Genomic DNA, 22,997 nt, shown 5'->3' with positions numbered 1-22,997 from the left:
TAAAACTTAAAAACACAGGATGTCTTCCAGACTCCACCCCCCCCCCCCCCCCACCCCCACCCCCACCCCCCACATGCGATTAACTAGAGACCTGTTGAACAAAGCTAAATTGTATAACATCATAACATCGAATGAGTGCAGGCTGAGTGTGACATGGTTACACCTTAACTTTAATACTTCCTTTGGAAATAAGTCAACCTTTCTGATGTTTTCTTGTTTTAAGTTAAACTTAAAGGCATACTAACGCACTCCCGTGTTTACAAAGTGTAGTTTGCCCACAATCGATGTCAAACGCACCATAAGACCATATAATGACGATACGTCACCATGCGCGGACCATAATACATGCATTACAGCTTGTTCTAGCCTCTGAAAAAGTGAGGATGTCAACAAAGCCGCGGTGTTCTCTCCCTTGCATCAACATTACATGTGTTGCCAAATCTATAAATAGGACGATCCAGATCAAAATGAAAATTCAAATATCTCAACATTTAAGGGGTCCTAGACCACAATATTTTGCAGGGAACTTAATTTAGTCTGTCTCCAGCTGTTGGTAAAGCAATTAGCGTGTATAGTCATCGAGTACATATGGCTTTAATATTGTTTTAACTTTTATCCAATATGAAGGCAGTAAATCATTCCACAAAGCTGTACTCATTCAATAGAATAGCACATATATCTGTGTACAACAGTCCACAAAGCTTTACTCAATCAATAGAATAACACTTATATCTGTGTACAACATTTCATAGAATAACACATATATCTCTGTCCACAAAGCTTTACTCAATCAATAGAATAACTCATATATCTCTGTATTCAATAGACAACACCCCCCCCCCCCCCCCCCCCTGTAATTAACTTAACCTTTGTCCCCTGTTTCACATTTGAGTGTAGCAGTGACTCACCAGTCTTTACACTGACCAACAACCCTTAGTCTGGTCTGTAAATTATCCTCACATTGCCGCTGAGAGTTGCCCACAATAATGCAGTTATTTCCTCATAGTCAAAGAATAACTGTATAATATGGTGTGGGCAGCCCTTGTGATTGTGCTTGTGTGGTTTGTTGTGTGTGTGTGTTAGTGGTAGACCAACACTAGTGACTAGCTTGTGTGGTTTGTTGTGTGTGTGTGTCAGTGGTAGACCAACACTAATGATTAGCTTGCATGCGTTGCTTCATGTTGTTTGGTGGCCAAGTAGTATTTTGGTGTTGCACTTTTTTTAACCAACACCTATTACGCACTGTTTTCTTTGGTGCACCAGTACCCACATTCCGCCTTGGTTTTCATTGGAATCTGCTTCACACGGACAGGTTACTCCAACATGTGTTAAATGGTAACATTTTGGACACTCTCAAGTGCCTGTGATCTTGTATACATTTTATTTGAAAGAGGCCTTAGTTTTTTTAAATTGATCTTTAGACTTTCTCATGGGTAAACCTGTCAAATTAGCTGATTGCAGGCAGCTCCTTGATACATTTTGTGATGCTTCTCATTTTATTTTCTCAATACCTTCGTGAAGTGGCAATGATTCGCTGTAAGGCAGTTTAGTAATGTAATGATCTGTGGTTTATTGGATTTGCTGTCAAAGTCTTAAATCCGAATTTATCTGCGCAATCTCTCAGATGCCAATGGCAGCAAAAATGCCAACACAAAAAATACAGAAACAGACTTTAAACATGGAAAGAGAACAGTAAGAAACAGACGTCTGATTTGATGTATCACTATTTATCAATGTTTAGGCCGGATGTTCACTGGCTGCTGACAAACGTTTTAGATAATTGCTGATTACTTTCCCCTTGCAACCAAATGACTCTTATCTAAAAAAAAAAGTAACAAAAAGATGAAAGAAAGAGAGAAAGAAGGTTCTTTTTCCTGCGAACATTGTCTGAATGTTACTATATAGAAAGTACATTTTATTTTTTCCTTTTTACAAGTTTTGACTAAATGTTTTAACATAGAGTGGGAATCGAGACGAGGGTCGTGGTGTGTGTGTGTGTGTGTGTGTGTGTGTGTGTGTGTGTGTGTGTGTGTGTGTGTGTGTGTGTGTGTGTGTGTGCGTGTGTGTGTGTCTGTCTCTCTTTCTGTCTGTCTGTGCGTGTGTGTGTGTGTTGAGCGATTCATACTAAACTACTGGACCGATCTTTATGAAATTTTACATGAGAGTTCCTGGAAACGATATCCCCGGACTTTTTTTCTCCATTTTTTCGATAAATCTCTTTGATGACGTCATATCCGGCTTTTTGTAAAAGTTGAGGCGGCACTGTCACACCCTCATTTTTCAATCAAATTGATTGAAATTTTGGCAAAGCAATTTTCGACGAAGGCTGGACTTTGGTATTGCATTTCAGCTTGATGGCTTAAAAACTAATGATGATTTTGGTCAATAAAAATCGGAAACTTGTAATTAAAATTATTTTTTTATTAAACGATCCAAATTACGTTCATCTTATTCTTCATCATTTTCTGATTCCCAAAACATATACATATGTTATATTTGGATTCCAAACAAGCTCTGAAAATTAAAAATATGAAAATTTTGATTAAAATTAATTTTCTGAAATCGATGTAAAAACAATTTCATCTTATTCCTTGTCGGTCCCTGATTCCAAAAACATATAGATATGATATGTTTGGATTAAAAACAAACTCGGTAAGCTAAAAAGAATAGACATACAGAAAAGCATGTTATCTTGCTCAGCGCGACCGCTACCGCACTATTCTGCATGGCTAGTCGATTGCACTGCCTTTGCCACGAGCGGTGGACTGACGAAACTACGAGTTTGTGGTCTTGGTGAAAAAAGCAGTGCGTTCAGTTTCATTCTGTGAGTTCGACAGCTCGACTAAATGTTGTTATTTCGCCTTACGCGACTTGTTATTTTTGAAATCAGCGAGATGGTTGAAAATGTGACCCATGTTTAGGGAATTTGTATGACAAGTTGTGCATTGCTTACATTAAGCTATTACATGATATTAGGTGTCCTACCCTTTATCATAACATTGAACGTGACGTGACGTCATCAAGTCCCGTATAATGACGTGTGCAATGTATGACGTGCGCAGGACCTGAAGGGTGCAACCTGTTCATCTACCACCTGCCTCAGGAGTTTGGTGACGCAGAACTGGCCCAGATGTTTGTTCCCTTTGGTAACGTGATCAGCGCCAAGGTTTACGTGGATCGTGCCACCAACCAGAGCAAGTGCTTTGGTAAGCACACACCCTTTGCTTTCATGTCTTTTCATCTGGTTATTATATATGATACGTCCTTGTTTGCTGCAAACCCAAAACACGCCACTTGCACCAAAAAGTGTATACTGAATTGAATAAATCTTGTTTATTTGTGTACTTTTTTTCGATTTCATGTTTAAATTGAGTGGCACTGGCGCTTTTGAAAATTGTTGTTATTTTTATTCTTCTTAATATTACTCTGATTGTTATTATTCAACCCGTCACTGGCTTTTGTCTTGTGTTGATATCTGTTTTGTTGTTGTGTGGTGCAGGCTTCGTGAGCTTTGACAACCCGGCGAGCGCCCAGGCCGCCATCCAGGCCATGAACGGCTTCCAGATCGGCATGAAGCGCCTCAAGGTCCAGCTCAAGAGACCCAAGGACGCCAACAGGCCCTACTAGGCTCCGTCCGGCCTCCGGTCAATCCCACACTGGTCAGTCTCAGCGTGTGTGTCCTTAGCCCTGTCCACGTAGTTGTGTCACGATTCAGTCTGGAGGGGCGCCCTGCGGTTTGAAAAGAAATCCCGTTATGAAATTATCGGACATTTGACGTGCCTGGGGTCAGAACAATGCTGAGATTAAAAACAAGTATGTGTAAATGACCCCACATGCATACTTGGTACACAAGTTTCTGCCCTTGCCCAAGCTTATTTTGACATTCTGGTGATCGTAAGCAAAGGGCAACAGGAAATACAGCACATACAATGGCTTGGGTTGAAAATGGTTCATAGGAGTGTTCCTGTCTGCCTCTAACCAGAGCGTGTTCTTATGCCTGCTATCATATTAGAACATGTAAGCATCAATCTATGAGTAGGACACAAGCTATCTTGTGTTTCAGGACAAGTTTATCGCCCTGTTTAGAAAGAAAGAATTTGCAAATGCTTTTTTGTGTGACTGGTATTTCGATCAGCAGCATACAAACAAGGTTGGGGGGAGGGGTGGGGGGAGGGATTTGGGTCCATTCCCTATTGTTTTTGTATTCTTTCATAAGTTTGTACATTTTTGGTTGGTCATTTTTACATTTAGTCATGTTTTGACTAAATGTTTTAACATAGAGGGGGAATCGAGACGAGGGTCGTGGTGTATGTGTGTGTGTGTGTGGGTGTCTGTCTGTGTCTGTCTGTGCGTATGTGTGTGTAGAGCGATTCAGACCAAACTACTGGACCAATCTTTATGAAATTTTACACGAGAGTTCCTGGGAATGATATCCCCGGACATTTTTTTCTTTTTTTCGATAAATGTCTTTGATGACGTCATATCCGGCTTTTTGTAAAAGTTGAGGCGGCACTGTCACACCTTCATTTTTTAATCAAATTGATTGAGATTTTGGCCAAGCAATCTTCGACGAAGGCCGGACTTTGGTATTGCATTTCAGCATGGAGGCTTAAAAATTAATTGATGACTTTGGTCATTAAAAATCTGAAAATTGTAATTAATTTTTTTTTATAAAATGATCCAAAATTACTTTTATTTTATTGTTTATCATGTTCTGATTCAAAAAACATATAAATATGTTATATTCGGATTAAAAACAAGCTCTGAAAATTAAAAAATATAAAAATTATGATTAAAATTAAATTTCCAAAATTGATTTAAAAACAATTTCATCTTATTCCTTGTCGGTTCCTGATTCCAAAAACATATAGATATGATATGTTTGGATTAAAAACACGCTCAGAAAGTTAAAACGAAGAGAGGTACAGTAAAGCGTGCTATGCAGCACAGTGCAACCGCTACCGCGCTAAAAACAGACTCGTCACTTTCACTGCCTTTTGCACTAGCGGAGGACTACGGTCAGTGTGAAAAAATGCAGTGCGTTCAGTTTCATACTGTGAGTTCCACAGCTTGACTAAATGTAGTAATTTCGCCTTACGCTACTTGTTATCTCTTCCTTTTGTGCATTTCTGAGGTTTTGAGCTTTGCACATCTGCAATCTTTTATCCTTTTTTGTATCAATCTTCTTTTGTGTTATGTTATCTCTACATTTCACTGAAAAGCCAAAAGGCTTAAACATGTATATAGTAATAGGCTGTTCCAATCCGCGGATGTTAGAACCAAATGTTTCTCTTTGCTGGAGAAAGTGTATTTTCTGTTGACACATTGCCAACAGCAGTTAAGGTTGGGTATGAAAGTTGGCAAACATGTATTTATCTGTATTCTACCATTAAAACATATATTTTTGAACTTCTTTTCCTGGAGTTAAAATAGCTTCTCATCAGTTTTGTGTTTTATTATATCTAATTTTCTACTGTTTTATGTTGGGATTTTTTTCTTCTATGGAGACTGTTTTTTTGCCATGACAATGTGCTGCAACTGTTAAGATAATACTCAACAACACATGAGAAATTTGAATTGAGATGCCATGATTTACAAATAAACCTTGACTTTCTTGTGTGTGTATGTGTTTGACATAGGTAACTGTGCCAGTGATTTGTTGGGTAGATTGTGAAACCAAGTCGGCACAAATTAGCAGCATCTCAAATAACTCTGTCTTCCTGGCTTTCCATTCAGTCTCCCCAACCTTCCTAGGGTCAACTGACTCTTGCGTTGCTTAGCAACGAGAAAGGGCAGCTAACTCCTGGCAGTAAGTCTTGAAAAAAGCCTGGCTGTCGTTTGGGTGGTTGGCCTTGTTTTTCTGAGTGTCCTACAGAGTTTTTGGCAAGTTTGGTTTTTTCTTTGACCAGTACTCGTAAAACTATTGTGTGCTTTCTTGCCATATTGTAATCTAGCTGTACATTTTTGACTGTTAATTGGTATCAATGATTCTGTTTAACCTCAGTTTTAATGGTGTTTTTTCTCCCATTGATATCACAACACTAAGCCATTTTTGTGTGTGTGGGACTTAACATGGGGTTGTCTCGTGCTTTTTGTCCTATTTGATTTACCAACGCGGGTGTTTGGCAGTTGAATGCCGTTATTGTTTTCAAACCCAGCAAAGAAATGCACATTTAAAAACAGTAGCTTTTGGTAATGCTGATCGAGCCTGTATTGAACAAAAGGGGTCCACTTAGGGTCAAGGAAGGTTTGCTTAGACTGTTGAAGGAGGTTTGCTTAGACTCTGACTGACAAGGAAGGTTTGCTTTGACTGACAAGGGAGGTTTGCTTTGACTCTGACTGATAAGGGAGGCTTGCTTAGACTGATAAGGGAGGTTTGCTTAGACTGATAAGGGAGGTTTACTTAGACTGATAAGGGAGGTTTACTTAGACTGATAAGGGAGGTTTACTTAGACTGATAAGGGAGGTTTACTTAGACTGATAAGGGAGGTTTACTTAGACTGATAAGGGAGGTTTACTTAGACTGATAAGGGAGGTTTACTTAGACTGACAAGGGAGTTTTGCTTAGACTGACAAGGGAGTTTTGCTTAGACTGATAAGGGAGGTTTACTTAGACTGATAAGGGAGGTTTGCTTAGACTGATAAGGGAGGTTTACTTAGACTGACAAGGGAGGTTTACTTAGACTGACAAGGGAGGTTTGTTTAGACTGATAAGGGAGGTTTGTTTAGACTGATAAGGGAGGTTTGCTTAGACTGATAAGGGAGGTTTACTTAGACTGACAAGGGAGGTTTGTTTAGACTGATAAGGGAGGTTTGCTTAGACTGATAAGGGAGGTTTGCTTAGACTCTGACTGACAAGGGAGGTTTGCTTAGACTCTGACTGATAAGGGAGGTTTGCCCTGCAGGGAGTCGAATCAAGTAGGATTTTTTCAAGACTACATGAGAAACAGTTTGATCTGTTTGTATACAAATTATTGCTTCGTTTGTGCGTGTGTGTGCATTTTTGTGTTTGTCAGTGTGTCTGATTTATTTGTTGTATTAGATGCTGTGGTGAGGAACATGTTTTAGCCATTCAGGTGGGTTTTGTTTGTAGCTGAGGGGAAAATAATTGTGAGATTGCAGTAATGTCTCAAAAAACATGTCATGATAAATGCCCACAGGCAAGCTACAGCTGCGTGCATTTTGCCCCCATCGCCTCCTACCCACTCAGGGAAAGCAAGTGTGCACGAACACATGTTTGTTCCTCGTGTAGAAGTTGTTGACTGTCTGTCGTTGCTATGGGTATGGGGTTTAAGCTTGTTAATGCCCTGTTGCTGTATATTCACGTTGCATTTCTAACCTTGTTGTTTGAGTGAACTCGGTCACGTGGGGTTTAACATCGTGTGTTATAGACCTGGAATGAACATCTGTACATCTTGGTGAGGGCTTCGTGATTACAAACACTCTTTTGGTTTGACCTTAAAAGAAGTGTTGTAAACAATACTACAAATGACAAAAAGCACAACAGGATTATCCAGTGTTATGCTTGGCGTCAGAGCATTCCTCCGCTTGAACAACTACCAACAATCAACACGTGGCTACTGCCTGTGCAGGGTGGAGATTTGTAGGCAAATTAATTCCACAGATTGACTTGTGTCTCTTGCCAAACAAAATCACACACAAAGACAAACACGATTGTGTCCACAAAGCAGCCAAGATGTGGTTTTCGGCATGTGACTGACTGGTGAATAGTCTTACCTGACTGGTGAATAGTCTTACCTGACTGGTGAATAGTCTTACCCCTTGTTTAAGCATAACCAGATGAATGATGCTTTAGAACCAAGGCTTATGTCAAACGTTTTGATTTAGTAAGGTGACTTTTTTCTCACTAGAAACGTTATGGCTGCCCTGAGAAATACCCCCGTATGCTGCTGTCAGTTTAAGAGGAATGATAGTTTAGGTAATAGTCATCATTACAAAAAAGTCCAGTCCTTTGGTGTTTTAATTTTGTACCAAAAGCTGGTTTTGAAATATAGTCCAAGTGGCTAGGTGTCAGAATTTTTTCTCAATTTTAAACAAAATGATAGGATATGGTCAGAAATAAAAGTAAATAAAAAGACGCTGAATTCACTGGTACGAGACTCGAGACTGGAAGTTGTTGTTCCTGTGAAAACATTGAGTATTGATTCACCATTGTTCAAATGTTTTGATTGTGTGATTTAGATTGTGGTGTATGTTGGTGATATCGAATGCTGGATTGGACGAGGGGTGAACAAATCAATGCACCCTTGCTATGATTGGCTTGTTTATATACCTGTGGTTTTGGAAAATAGCATTTTTGTGTTTGTTGTCAGTATTTATTTTCTGGTCACCACTTTCAACAGGAAAGTCTGTGTGTCAGTGGTTTGGATTGCAGCACATTTTATGGAACCCCCCTTGGTTAACAAACTTATCTCTTTCTACATTTAGTCAAGTTTTGACTAAATGTTTTAACATAGAGGGGGAATGGAGACGAGGGTCGTGGTGTGTGTGTGTGTCTGTGCGTGTGTGTGTGTGTAGAGCGATTCAGACTAAACTACTGGACCGATCTTTATGAAATTTGACATGAGAGTTCCTGGGAACTCATTTCATTTTTTCGATACATGTATTTGATGACGTCATATCCAGCTTTTTGTAAAAGTTGAGGCGGCACTGTCACACCCTCATTTTTCAATCAAATTGATTGAAATTTTGGCCAAGCAATCTTCGACGAAGGCCGGACTTCGGTATTGCATTTCAGCTTGGTGGCTTAAAAATTAATTAATGACTTAGGTCATTACAAATCTGAAAATTGTAAAAAAAAAATATAATTTTTTTTATAAAACGATCCAAATTACGTTCATCTTATTCTTCATCATTTCCTGATTCCAAAAACATATAAATATGTTATATTTGGATTAAAAACAAGCTCTGAAAATTGAAAATATAAAAATTATGATCAAAATTAAATTTTCGAAATCAATTTAAAAACACTTTCATCTTATTCATTGTCGGTTCCTGATTCCAAAAACATATAGATATGATATGTTTGGATTAAAAACACGCTCAGAAAGTTAAAACGAAGAGAGGTACAGAAAAGCGTGCTATCCTTCTCAGCGCAACTACTACCCCGCTCTTCTTGTTAATTTCACTGCCTTTGCCTCGAGCGGTGGACTGACAATGCTACGAGTATACGGTCTTGCTGAAAAGTTGCAGTGCGTTCAGTTTCATTCTGTGAGTTCGACAGCTTGACTAAATGTTGTATTTTCGCCTTACGCGACTTGTTTCTTTCTGGCTTAACTCCTCCCCTAGCCTCTCTCTCTCTTTGCGTCTGTCTCTGTCTTTCTCTCTTTCTCGCTCATCCAAACAGACAGCAAAAAAAAAAAAAAAAGGCTATATATAATCCTTATTTTGACCCTTTAGTTGAAAAAAATAACATTGTTTTATGCTGCGTTTCTGCTGAAATAAGCTGGATGAAATCAAATAAAGAGGGTCCCCATTAGTTGAGCAGAAAAAGTAAACATCAGCAAAGTGTGTCATTTGTAAAATGTCTTATGACAACTGTGTTAATACTGCACTTGATTAGTATGTAGAGAGAAGTCAGCCGCACTTGGTCTTGTTCATGTTCTTCCTTTCTTTTCTCTTTGCTGAGAGGTTTACACCTAAAAGTGTGTGTGTATAATTTGACATGTAAAAGGCCTTGTGTATTACTGTCATGTTTGTTTGTTTGTGTGAACTCATATTTGTGTCGTGTTGGTCGTGCTGAGTTGTTAACGTTTTAGTGGTCGTCGTTCCCTAATATTATCCAGGAAACAACTATTTTGTCAGTGTTGACTGTCACTGTGGTCATATATGTATTAGTATTCATCGTGCCTTCAAGTTATACTTAGTGTCTGACCTTTCTCTTCGTTTCTTAGCATACAGTCTTCAAGATCATTTCTGTGTGTAATTTTGCAATTAGCATTGGTAACATTATCTTGACTTTTGTTTGGTGGTGGATTTTCAATCTGATCTAGTACATTCTTATAATTGTTCAAATTAATTGTCCACCAATTTTATGTATACTATCATCGTTCCAAGATAGTTGAGCACTGATGTAAAAGTAGTTTAAACTTAAAAACAAATGTGAGGAATATATATACGAGTAAACTGAAAAATGAATTCAAGAAATAAACAGGATTACACTAAACACTAAATGTATCCATACAAGTTAAGAAGTGATAGCGAACATTAGTGATTCTTACACAGCCATCGTTTTGGGTTAAGGTTTATAATGGGCCTGTCATTTTAAGTGGTTATTCCCTCAGTTTGCATATTAGGTTAGTTGTTTGGTCTCTCTCTCTCTCTCTTTCTCTCCGTCTCACTCTCTCTCCGTCTCTCTCCGTCTCTCTCTCTCTCTCTCTCTCTCTCTCTCTCTCTCTCTCTCTCTCTCTCTCTCTCTCTCTCTCTCTCTCTCTCTCTCTCTCTAAGATGTCACAGTTGTATATTAAGTCCAAATAATTGTTTTGAAATGACTGTATTTGTCAAATTGCCTTGTTATTAATACAGTATTTGTGTTTTCTTTATTTGTGCAGACAGTGTAATCATCCAAGATTTACCCTCACAACTGCCAAAATGGACTTTTTTGGATATGGATGACTGTCAGCAGTTTCCACTGAATTGCAGTGACAGGTCAGGAAGACTACCACAAGTATAGATACAAGATGTTTTACGACCATATTGGATGATGGCATTATCATTGTGTCTCATCCATGTCAAGAGTTCATGTCACTTTAATCATGGATTTATTTGGAGTACATTGTGGTATGCTTTGTTGCTTTTTTTGTTTGTATTGAGGAGGCAGAAAATATAAACAAGAAATACAGAAGAAAAAAAGATGTTTGTATTTAATTTGTAAGTTGCATTTTGAAGAGTCAGCATGCAACTTGCCTGGTAGAAGAGGCTGTATTTCCCACGGGAAGCCATCCCACCGTTGTATGGAGTCTGGTCACAAGGGGAAGTGAAATACTAAGTTTTTGGAGTGTACAAAACATTCTGTGTGCCCTCTGATTACAATGACGTCACAAAGAATTATCAAGCTCATCATTTTGACTGTGTACTGTGTTTGTTTTTTGTTTTTTCACATGCTCAAATCACTTTCTGAATCTTTATTTATTTTAATTATGATCTAGTCATTAGGAAGGAAACTATTTTGTTTGAACAATCAGGAAACCTTTGCTTGTCATGTTGTCAATGGCAACAGTACTGTTGCTAGGTCACAAGATTCAGAGTTGATATCGTTGTAATATTGACAGCTTTTTACCAAGATTGTGTTGACTTTCCACTGCCCGCACCACACTCCCCAAGTTTTGAAATCTATAAATGTTTGTGTCATTTGGTTTCCTCTAAAGTGAAAAATTTGTTGACAAATCAAGAATACATTCCAAGCTTAATACACTGAAATTCCACGTTCTTTACTCCTTTATATCGTGACTGTGGAATAGTTTGTTAGTTATTTTCGGTGTTGTCTCGGTATCATTAGCAGCAGTAAATTATTCTAATTGAAGGTCGGCACTGGAATGATTTGTATAAACCAGCTCTGAAAGGAAGCTTGGCTTGCTCAGACACACCAGTGTTTACAAACGAAATTTTGTTGACATATTATTTATTTGTGTGGCTAAAGAGTTATTAATTGTAGGGTGTTGTACAGGGTATAACATTTTGTTATGTACTCTGAATATTCAGTCCTTATTATTGTGTATTGATATTGCTGTTTCTGTTATTTACACTTTTTATTATTATTCATATCCTGTTTTATATATATCATCAGTATGATGTTCTTACTTTTTATTTGTTCTTGGAATTTATGGAATGATAGTCATGAACCATCCATCTGATAATTATGCAGCTGATCATCAGTTGTATGTTAAGAACGAATCTTAAATGAAGGGCTTGCTGTTTTTTAAGAGAAGATTAACAATACTGAGTAAGTCTTATTTCATCATCATCATCATCATCTGTAGATTTGATATTCAGGAATGGACAGTGGATAGTTGATGTGCATCAGCTGATAAAGCTTCATGGATAGAGTTGCTGGTGTGTTTTTAATGGAAAATGTGAAATGTCATGAAATCCTTTCCAAGAGTTTTTTTTTTAGTATTTCTTTTCATTTCAACAACTGTCATTTTTCGCATTTCCAGCCGCGGCTTTATTGACATGCATCATGTTACAATGATCTGGTCAATGAACCTATTGTCCTTGCTAATATGACAACTGTGCGAGATATAGGGTCACGTTTGTTAAGGTGAGATTGTTTGTATAGCAACACTTCGTACCGTGGATGGCATCTGGTGCATGGATTCATGACCATGTTTGAATGTAGCAATGCCACAGGACCAATCCGACTTTTCATCAACAATGATGTCAAATGGTTTTTCATCATCCAGATGACGTCATGCAATCATGTGTCCTAAGGACCAATGTGGTTTTTTGTCACAGACCCTCTGTCATTTAAAAAGAGAGGTCATATACATGAAGTCTTCAAAATGTTCCTATTCTGGGGCAGTAGATTGTAATTGGGCGATGTGAATGTTTACTTGACTTACCTTGGAATGGTCCCTTCAATGTGTCTAACGCCAGGGACTGGAGAAGACGATTGTTGCTGGAAGGAACAACATTTCCCTGTCATGACTCTGTGTATGTTCCAAAGAGGAGACAGTTGATGTCAAATGGAGATACATATTTGTGGGTAACAAAATCAACACATAAATTATTACCGCCATCTTTAAGGCAGATGTATTTGTTCTTGTCTCTGAATGGCTTCTAATTCTGTCTCCCACACATAGGCAGCTGTCTGTGTCCTACGTCGGGAGATGTGTACATAAAATGGATTGTATATAATGCATTGATTACTTCTCTTAGATAATGACATGTTCATGCTATGTATAAATGTTTGCTTGACCTTGACCTATTAACGCAGATTATAGTTGACTTCTCTCATCACTTAAATATGGGAACATATGAAAATCAAGCATATACTTTTGCCTGTTAATTTGGTTTCCGTTTCTTGACATGTTTTTCTCTCACTTCTTTTGAACTGTTTTTTCCATTACTTTGATACTGTTTTTCAGCTCCTTTCCCAGCCTCAACTGTTCCTTGTTATTTGGACTGAGCGTGGTTGTACACATTGTCTTGTTAAAAGAAAGTTTTTTTTCATTAAGCTTTGTTGCCTCCTGGGGTTTGACCTTTTTTCAGACGATTATGGCCTGTTAATTTGAGTGGATTTGGCATTCATTGGTTGTACGAACAAAAGTTAATGGATATGCGTTGTGATCTTTGTATGGGTACCCTTTGTATTGTTGAAACAAGAAAAGAACACTGATTGGCTGATCATTTTGGTCTCTGCCATCCCATTGGTTGGAGCAAAAGATCAGTAAAGCAGTAATCGAAGTTAATCTTTGTGATTGGTCAGAAGTTTATTTTAGAACCGTTTTCCAAAGCTGTGACACATGTTGAAATCAGTTTTCTTGCGACCTCATATCAAAGGATAAATTGTAGTGATGGATGAATTTTGTTTTCAGTGTATTGTAAGTATTTTTTTCTTTGACCTAGTAGTTTGTAGTACATATTAGATATTGTATTGTTGAAAGCCGCAGGCTTATCGTTTTGTTGTGCATGGCATTGTTTGTTTCATATTGTTTACATTTGAATCAAAGTTATCAAAATGAGTTTGACATTCAGGTCAGTTGAATTGACTTTATTTTCATGCCACTCTGTACCACACGCCCACAGTTGATTAACATCATAGAAACAAACATCATTTATCTGTAAAGTAGCACAGCTCTTCGCTCGACTTTCAGGTGAAAGAAACAAGTTATTGAGCAATTGTTTTGAATAAATGCCCCCCCCCCCCTTCCTTTTATCTTTTTATAAAAAATATCCCATGCAGTATTTTTTTGAGAAAGTTTAGATTGGGATATGCTATAATCAAATCTTCAAAATGTTGTGTTCAGTATTAATTTTCAGCCGTAGTACCTACTGCCATTTTATTTGTCCATACAATCATTATATCTCACATATCGCTTTTTTGCTTCAATCACAGAGCTTTTGTAACCGTTTTTTGTCTTCTGTTTTATAAAACAGATTATGTGAATGGGACTTGAAAACTTACATGTTTATGAGGGCTGATTGCATTTATGCTTAAAAGTTGGCTGTACTTGTACCAGAAAGATTGAAACCTTTTCTGGATGTTGTTTATGGAGCAGAAATCCTAGCTTGTACTAAGGGTCAAATTAAGTTGTTGGTTTTGTTTTTGTTTGCAATCAAAAGTGTTCTACCATAGATCTGTCTCAATGAAAAGGTTTACCAATGGTACTGGAGCGTCTTTTTCAGACCTTTTGTTTGTAACATAGCACCTTTTGATTTGTGGGGAAAATGTTGTGTTGGACAATGTGACACTAATTTGTTGGGTGTTTTTGTGACACACTGCATTTGACTTTACTTTTTTTTGCTTTTGTAGGATCACATTTATTTGTTTTGATGACATTTTGTCAGTGGTTGTTGTGTTCAAGTGTTTGCCATGTACAAAACATGAGTATTCAGCGATGGCTTGCTCTAGTCAACTGTTGAGTCTAATCTTCTCTCATCACGGTCAAGTGCAATAGCTCAACCTGTTGAGCCAGTCGGATCAAAGATGACTGAGCTTGGTTTTTTTGGAGGACAAAAATCTCAAAAGTGCATGGAATGTATCTGTCTACTGCACTTGCGTTAGCCAAGGGACCTGTCACCTTTTTTTGTTGGTTTGACTGTGTGTGAGTGCATGTGTTTGCTAATAATTTATGTTTAGATGTATTAGGTATATATGATCAACCTTTCAATAAAATTGGCATACAAGCTAAGTAGTAAATGAGTCTGGATTTCATCAAGCATGTAGATCTCAGTATGTGTCAGGCTTAGTTCTTTGAACATTAAACTGATGGCAAATCATTGAAATATACTTTCACTTTTGACATCTCTCTTTCTTACAAATTTAAATGATACTACTATGGAAGGAAGGAAGGGAGGAAGGAACAATCCCGTTTGTATCAGATCTCATGTCAACAGAGAACTGTGTTTGGTTTAAGGGTTGTGCCTGCAACTAGTGTGTTATGGTTTGTCTGTGTTTTGTGTCAAACGTGTGTGTGTGCGGGTTCCTGGGCAACAGCAGTGAGTAGCAGTGCTGAGTGTACAGTGTGAATGTATGGCGTGATCTCTGGTAAGGAGTTGAGCAGGGTGTTTTCCAGTGCCGCCACGTGTAGTCTTATAATGTCAGGTTTTCTTCAAGCCTGTTGGCAGTGTTGACAGCGGGTTAACAGGGTGACACAAAGGACAGGGTGTTTTCCAGTGCCGCCAAGTGTAGTCTTATAATGTCAGGTTTTCGTCAAGCCTGTTGGCAGTGTTGACAGTGTTGAGTGTTGGCAGTGTTGACAGCGGGTTAACAGGGTGACACTAAGGGTAAAGACACAGGGAGTCCAATTACACCATACACTTCTTCATCAGCTACACAGCCACTAAAATATAGGCTAAATTTACAAGTTAACACATTTAACAAAGAGTTCTCGCATGTTTTTGCATTATACTACACTTATGTACATATGAACATTAAATTATTTTTTGGGTGATTTTGATTAAATCTGGACAGAAAAATTCCATGTACCAGATATGGGTCTCGGTGCACTTTAAGTGAAAAAAATACTACTTAAGATAACTTAAAATAAGTGTGCTCTGTCCTGAGTTTTGACGGACAAAGGTTTTTACTGATTACATTGAGAAGAAACATTTTGTGTCTGCCAAGAAAGGGTTGGGTCATCATGTTTTTGAGAACAACTTAACAGCACGATGTTTTGACAGAAATTAAGTTTGATCGTGAGGATGGCAGTATTTTTGATCGTGTGGATGGCAGTATTTTTGAACGATGAGATCATTCTGCTTAGAAATGAAAACAACAGTTTGAGATCGGCACACATTAGGAACTGAGTTGTTCTCGTGTAGGATAAGTTTTTTTTGTGTGGGTTTTTTAACTGCCATTTATTACTTTTATCCTAGGTAAGCGTTGGTTGTTAAGTCCAGATCACTGTGTATGTTTTAAGATGGGTAGACGATTTTTCGTCCCCCAAATCTTGTATTATTTATTCACTTAATTTATTTGACAATTTGTATTGAATTTGACTTGACATGTTTGTGACATTGATATAGTGCAACACTTCTTTTAGGAAGAGCTAGCCGAGTGACGATGAATATACTTGTTTTCCTTTTTGAAAATGAAAAGTTATTGCACAACTGCAGGAAAATAGCGATTTGTTTGACATCTTTATTCTTGGAGCTTGGCAGAGGTGTTGAGATGATGACATCAATGTGTTGGATATGAAAAGAGAGCAGAAATAAAAACAGTTTAGTCATGAATGTGTGAGTCCCACCTTAAGTCAAGTTGCTTGCAGTGAGAGCATGGAGACTTGGATCCATGGTATAAAAAAGGCAGCCTAGTCGAACTAGTTGTGATATGTTTTGACACACTGTTAGCTCTTGATTTAAGAGTTGTGTTGCATATATCAATGGTCGTATTTCTCCCAGAGAGAAACTACTGTCAGATTTGTTTACGTATCAATGACGACACTTGTCTTGACGTTTCATGTAGTGTATTGCACATTGTGTAGTTGTACTTTGCCCCAGCATTTCTTTTCCATGCTTTATAGTCATGAGACTTGTACATGTTGCTAGTCTAGCACATAGAGAGAAGATCTTGACAGATCATTCTATTCTTTTTCCTTGTACTTTGAATAATTTGCTATTACACACAACAAATCATACTATAAATGCTCAATTTGCCATTGTTGCATATTACACATTTTTGATGTATAATATTTGGCGATAAAAGAGAAGCCAAGAGACAGTCGGCAAGGAACCAGAACAGTTGATGTTTATATTAAGAAAAAGTACAGTTTCAGTGTGCTTCTGTTTGACTGTGATAGGGTAAGATGTTTGAAAAGTTAGCTAATACTCTGTCATGTGGAGAACCCCGCCAAACAGAATTGGTTCAACTGTCTTAACAGGTGAGGTAACTTGTACGTTCCTCTTCTCAAATTGAAAACATCACCTTACAAGATCTGTCCTTGTATTTAGTTGTTCAACTTTGTTCATTTCACCCACAGTCATTAAAGATTGATATGAAATTTAGGTGAGGTTGATATAGCCATGAGCCTTCAGGCTGAAAAAGGCACTGTGTGTTTTTCTATGAGTCCAAACGTGAATAGTTCTGGTTTCTGCCGGCAGTCCTTGTCTTCCCCAGAAAGCTGTTGACAGGGTCTGTGAAAGCCACTCGTTGAAGATTGTACATAGTCACTCGCCCCCCCCCCCGGGGGGGTCATAGGCTGCTTTGCCTCTCAGCTCAAATCATTCTTATTCCATTTTTTTCTTCTCAGAAACAAAAGGACAAATCTATTTTTGTAAGACGCTATTTTTTCAAGCCCAGGATTGATTGGTGTCCGAGTCTGTTGCCACGGTGTTTTCTTCATTCTGTTGCGATTCCCTGGCGGGTCACGTGGGAGCCGTTGTGCCGCTCAGTCCATACACGATGCCGCCGTTTGGCCGCCGCTTGGCCGCCGTTTGGCCGCCGTTTGGCCGCCGCTTTAGTGTGTGAGTGCCAGAAGAGTGGACAGTGGAGTTTTTGTGTGTGTGCTATACACTTAATGGATCCGTGTTTCTTTGCGTGCTAGAACCGCGGCTGTTGAGGCCTAAGGGAAACGTTATCTTCACTCAGTAGTAGAAACATTTGGTTTTGACGCAATCGTGCAGCCATCCTTTTTTGGTTTCAGTCACACTCGATGTTGTCCGACTCGCAGCGGTCAGTGGTTTTTCATTGGTTTTCGGTGACCTTTTCTACCTGAATATATTAATGCATAGTGTGTAACATCTGGTTGTCGAGTGACGTACTTGTTTGAGGTCTTGAGTGGAAATGTTCAACTTTAGAGGATTGTGTGTGCCACATACACCAACTTCACAAAACGCGCGTGGAGGGAGCGAAATTGGTGTCTTTGGATATTTCATGTTGTTGGTGGTCTTTGTATAAAACGATGGCTGGCCCATCAGGACAGCAGAAAAACACAGTAGTAAACACTATGTATTTTGCAGCCTTAATATACTCGTGTGTAACATGACCAACGCGTTTTTAAATGTAACAAATATATATGAAAGTTTTACACCTTGTTCTTTAATTGTAAGTGTGTCGTTAGCTTGTCAGTGTTTGGTGGTCAGCAGACTTATTTTGGTGTCATGCACAATATAAAGTAAGCGTGTATTTTTGACCGTGATTTTCTGTTGAGTGAAAATCCAGGTGAGTATCGTATCGTATCGTGCGCACTGTAGTAGAGGCTAAACCGATGGCTGACGTCCAGTTATTGTGTTGAGCCAAAGCCTTGTACAATTTGATTGTGAAACACTCTGATGTTGTAGCAGTTCTCTCAGTGTTGGTGCACAAGTCAAAGTGTCTTCAGTTGCATTTTTTTTAATGGAGAATAGAAATGTTTTTGAGAAAGTTTTTATGAGGAAAAAGGATTATACGCGTGAAGCCAAAATGTGGTGTGTGTGGCAGACACAACTGTTGTACTGACGTTGTCACGTGACCAATATTCAAATGAATGGACAATTTGTGACCATTTTTCCTCCGTGGCGGGGCCCTGTGGACAGCTTTCTGGCCTATGACCTGGTTTTAGCTATTTTACCTCAGATTATATTCTATAGTTTTCATTGCTTCAATTAATTAATTAATGAAATTGATTACAGAGCCCTTGGTGTACATATTATATTTAGACTGGGCTCCTAGTGAGAGAGAGTGGGTGAGAGAGAAAGCTACACTTTTTTTTGTTTCATGATAAAAAAAATGTGAAGAAAAAATTCGTTTCACTATTTGCAGAATTTAAACTATGATTGCTATTACCTACTTCTAAAATAAAAACAGCTATTGAATAGTTTTGGTTGGCGTTTGATTTGGCAGTGTGTGTGTGTGTGTGTGTGAGTGTGTCAGTGTGTGTGTGTCTGTGTCTGTGTGTGTGTGTGTGTGTGTGTCAGTGTGTCACAGTGTGTGTGTATGTGTGTGTGTGTGTGTGAGTGTGGTCACAGTGTGTGTGTCTGCGTATGTGTGTGTGCGCACCCCGGCCTTCGCCTATGCTGGCACCACACTAAATACAGGTACATGCACGAGTGTTTTAATTGAAAAACAACAACAACGAGAAGAACAAACCCATGAAAAAAATCAACATCAACACTACACGAGCAAATCAATTTGTCTGCCTATAATGTTCTCTTCTGTCTATGTTCTTATTCTTCACTTACCTTGAAGTCAGCATCAGTGCCCAAGACGAGACAGGGTTGTGTAAGACAGGGAGCCACCGGGGATCCTTTTTATGACGATGCCGGTGTAACGAGCTCAGGTTTCGCCTGCGCCAAGCTTTCGCATTCGATATCTATCCGAGACTAAAATGTTGCTTCCCGATCAAATTAATATGGTACACATATGTGAGGGAGAAAAGCATGTCAGTTTCTTGAAAGTAAAGACAATTCGTGATGAAATTCAATAGATTTTACCGCCAACATTCGATTAGTTTGAAAACGTACACCGAGTGGTTACGTTCCTTCACCTCAAAAGGGGTGGATTTAGCGATGAAGGAAAAGTTGAACTATTTCTTTTTTTTATAACGCAATTGACCCCGTGGGTTTAAAGAACCAAACGTCGATCATCAGTACGTTAGTATGGAACGCCAGATACGCCATGTCCCCGCGGAATTCCGCGCGGACTTTCGAGCTATTCTCGTCGTTGATTGGTCAGAAATTCCGCCCGGACTTTTAATGTCCTCGTTCCATACCGGACATTAAAAGTTCGGGCGGAATTTCTGACCAATCAACGACGAGAAAAGCTCAAAAGTCCGCGCGCAATTCCGCGGGGACATTGCGTATCTGGTGTTCCATACTCCAAGCATTCAAACGAGCACTTAAAACACACCTCTTCAAGAAATACAACCCCTGATTTTGTTTTCTCAGTCCATCAGTAGGCTACATGTAGTGTATTTGTTGTTTTAGTGATAATGTGATAATGTATATAAACATCTAGGGCTGTACCCCCCGCGGGTTAGGGAGAGTCCCATATTGGTTGGGACGAGAAAGAATTTACCCGATGCTCCCCAGCATGTCGTAAGAGGCGACTAACGGATTCTGTTTCTCCTTTTACCCTTGTTAAGTGTTTCTTGTATAGAATATAGTCAATGTTTGTAAAGATTTTAGTCAAGCAGTATGTAAGAAATGTTAAGTCCTTTGTACTGGAAACTTGCATTCTCCCAGTAAGGTAATATATTGTACTACGTTGCAAGCCCCTGGAGCAATTTTTTGATTAGTGCTTTTGTGAACAAGAAACAATTAACACGTGGCTCTATCCCATCTCCCCCCTTTCCCCTATCCCATCTCCCCCCTTTCCCCGTCGCGTTATAACCTTGAATGGTTGAAAACGACGTTAAATATCAAATAAAGAAAGAAAGAATCTGGGGCTGTTTTCAGTATTGTTGATAACATGTGTTGTTTGATTAAGGGTATTCAGCTGGTATTTCCTTGTTTTCACTACCTATTTTATTCATGTTTTTATTACTTAGTTAGTGGAAGAATTGTTTGTAATGTATGTTTGATGGTTGTTGCGTTGTTGACTATGAATGTAGATGTAAATGCTTGTATAACTGTGTTTTAATTTTAAATGTGTCAAGCGCAAAGAGCATACTTGTAAAGTTATGATGTTGCGCTATATAAATGCTCATTTATTATTCGCGGATTCGAATCCGGCCCTGGACGGACACGTGTGAACCGTATGCACAGACCCAGAGACAGTTTCCATGTCCCACCCCCGCGTAAAATACCTCGGTCATTCTGCCACACGTGGCTGATTACACCTCAACATGCATTCACCTGTTACCTTAAGTCATTCTTCACTATCTTACTCTCTGTCGGTGCGGTGCGGTTTAATCTCTCTCTCTCTCTCTCTCTCTCTCTCTCTCTCTCTCTCTCTCTCTCTCTCTCTCTCTCTCTCTCTCTCTCTCTCTCTCTCTCTTATGTTTATTCTAGGGCCCGCTACTCTGCTCGTACTGCATGCGTCACTCAAGTTACTGCGATATAGTTGTTAAAGATTGCGCTAAGAACATTTCTGATACATGTCCATAGTTTCAGAATCAAAATAATCTGCATCTTTAGAAACAAAAGTTTCACTTCACGGCTATATGTTTATGAACGAGTTGTTTCTGTTATTCCTACCGCGTGACTAGAACGAGCAACGGTCAAGTTGACACGTGAATCCAGAAGCGAAAGTCGATGCTACTTACTTTTGTGTACCCCCATGAACATCGCCCAAACTCTTTAACATACCATCCAAGTCTCTCAGTCTTTCTCTTGCTCTGTATATGCGTTTGTGTGTCTGTCTGTCTCTCCCTGTCTGTCTCTGTCTCTGTCTCTCTCTGTCTGTCTGTCTGTCTGTCTCTCTCTCTCTCTCTCTCTCTCTCTCTCTCTCTCTCTCTCTCTCTTTTATTTTTTCTCGTTCTCGGTATTCATTTGTCTGTGCCTCCATCTCGAGTCACTCTCTGTCTGTCTGTCTGTCTTTCTCTTTGTCTTAAAACACCTGTTTGTTGTATCGTCGCTGTCAGTGCAAGACCTCGTATCCGACATTTTGGCGCGAAACGTTTTTTTGCATGGTTGCATCCCTTAATATTCTTCGCACCTTTTGGAAAGACTTTGGAATCGATAGCTTTCTCAAGTTGAAAACGCTTATCAATCAATCAATCAATATGAGGCTTATATCGCGCGTATTCCGTGGGTACAGCGCAGGGATTTTTTTAAATTTATTTTTTTCATTTTTTATGCAATTTATATCGCGCACATATTCAAGGCACAGGGATTTATTTATGCCGTGTGAGATGGAATATTTTTACACAATACATCACGCATTCACATCGGCCACCAGATCGCAGCCATTTCGGCGCATATCCTACTTTTCACGGCCTATTATTCCAAGTCACACGGGTATTGTGGTGGACATTTTTATCTATGCCTATACAATTTTGTCAGGAAAGACCCTTTTGTCAATCGTGGGATCTTTAACGTGCACACCCCAATGTAGTGTACACGAAGGGACCTCGGTTTTTCGTCTCATCCGAAAGACTAGCACTTGAACCCGCCACCTAGGTTAGGAAAGGGGGGAGAACATTGCTAACGCCCTGACCCAGGGTCGAACTCGCAACCTCTCGCTTCCGAGCGCAAGTGCGTTACCACTCGGCCACCCAGTCCACAATTATTATTGCTAGTGTCAAAGACGGGCGCTGTGGTGGGGTGGTAAGACGTCGGCCTCTTAATCGTAAGGTCGAGGATTCGAATCCCGGCCGCGGCCGCCTGGTGGGTTAAGTGTGGAGATTGTTCTGATCTTCCAGGTCAACTTATGTGCAGACCTGCTAGTGCCTTATCCCCCTTCGTGTGTACACGCAAGCACAAGACCAAGTGCGCACGGAAAAGATCCTGTAATCCATGTCAGAGTTCGGAGGTTTATAGAAACACGAAAATACCCAGCATGCTACCTCCGAAAGCGGCGTATGGCTGCCTAAATGGCGGGGTAAAAACGGTCATACACGTAAAATTCCACTCATTATAAGCCAAACTAATTATTATTTCCATGTTTAGACACTAAAAACAGATTCTTGGTTCAATTTCCTTTTAAAAATAGCATAGGTTTTACTTACCTACCTACTGCCAGTTTGGAGCTAGAATTTTTTTTGAATTATTACACCACGGCTGGGGTGTTGCAGGTAGCTCTGTTTCCTCCTTGGGGATGAAGCTACCAGGGGAAGGGATTGTGTTGGAGGTGCGGGTAGAGGGGTAGCCCTCCCGGTGCTCCCCCTTGGACCTCCCTAGTCTAGGACCCTGGGTCTTCGCGAGGTGGCCATTGTGGCGTAATCCCTCCGGACTAG

The 22,997-nt window shown here is 39.3% G+C and overlaps 1 protein-coding gene across 9 annotated transcripts in view; it reads left to right on the top strand.

Moving 5' to 3' along the window:
* LOC138957432 (CUGBP Elav-like family member 4) overlaps positions 1 to 18,975 on the top strand; it is a 68,635-nt gene extending 49,660 nt beyond the window's left edge. For all 9 annotated transcript variants that reach the window (XM_070328554.1, XM_070328556.1, XM_070328555.1 and 6 more), the window contains 3 exons: positions 3,063 to 3,206; positions 3,500 to 3,659; positions 10,572 to 18,975. In XM_070328554.1, the coding sequence (XP_070184655.1) occupies positions 3,063 to 3,206; positions 3,500 to 3,627 (272 nt within the window). In that variant the 3' untranslated portion in view covers positions 3,628 to 3,659; positions 10,572 to 18,975. The remainder of the gene's footprint in view (positions 1 to 3,062; positions 3,207 to 3,499; positions 3,660 to 10,571) is intronic.
* Positions 18,976 to 22,997: the final 4,022 nt, after the last annotated feature.

The sequence above is a fragment of the Littorina saxatilis genome, unplaced genomic scaffold, assembly GCF_037325665.1.
Source record: "Littorina saxatilis isolate snail1 unplaced genomic scaffold, US_GU_Lsax_2.0 scaffold_531, whole genome shotgun sequence".
NCBI classification, from domain to species: Eukaryota; Metazoa; Mollusca; class Gastropoda; order Littorinimorpha; family Littorinidae; genus Littorina; species Littorina saxatilis.
The sequence above is the reverse complement of the archived record's forward strand: the minus strand, read 5'-3'. Positions and strand labels throughout refer to the sequence as shown.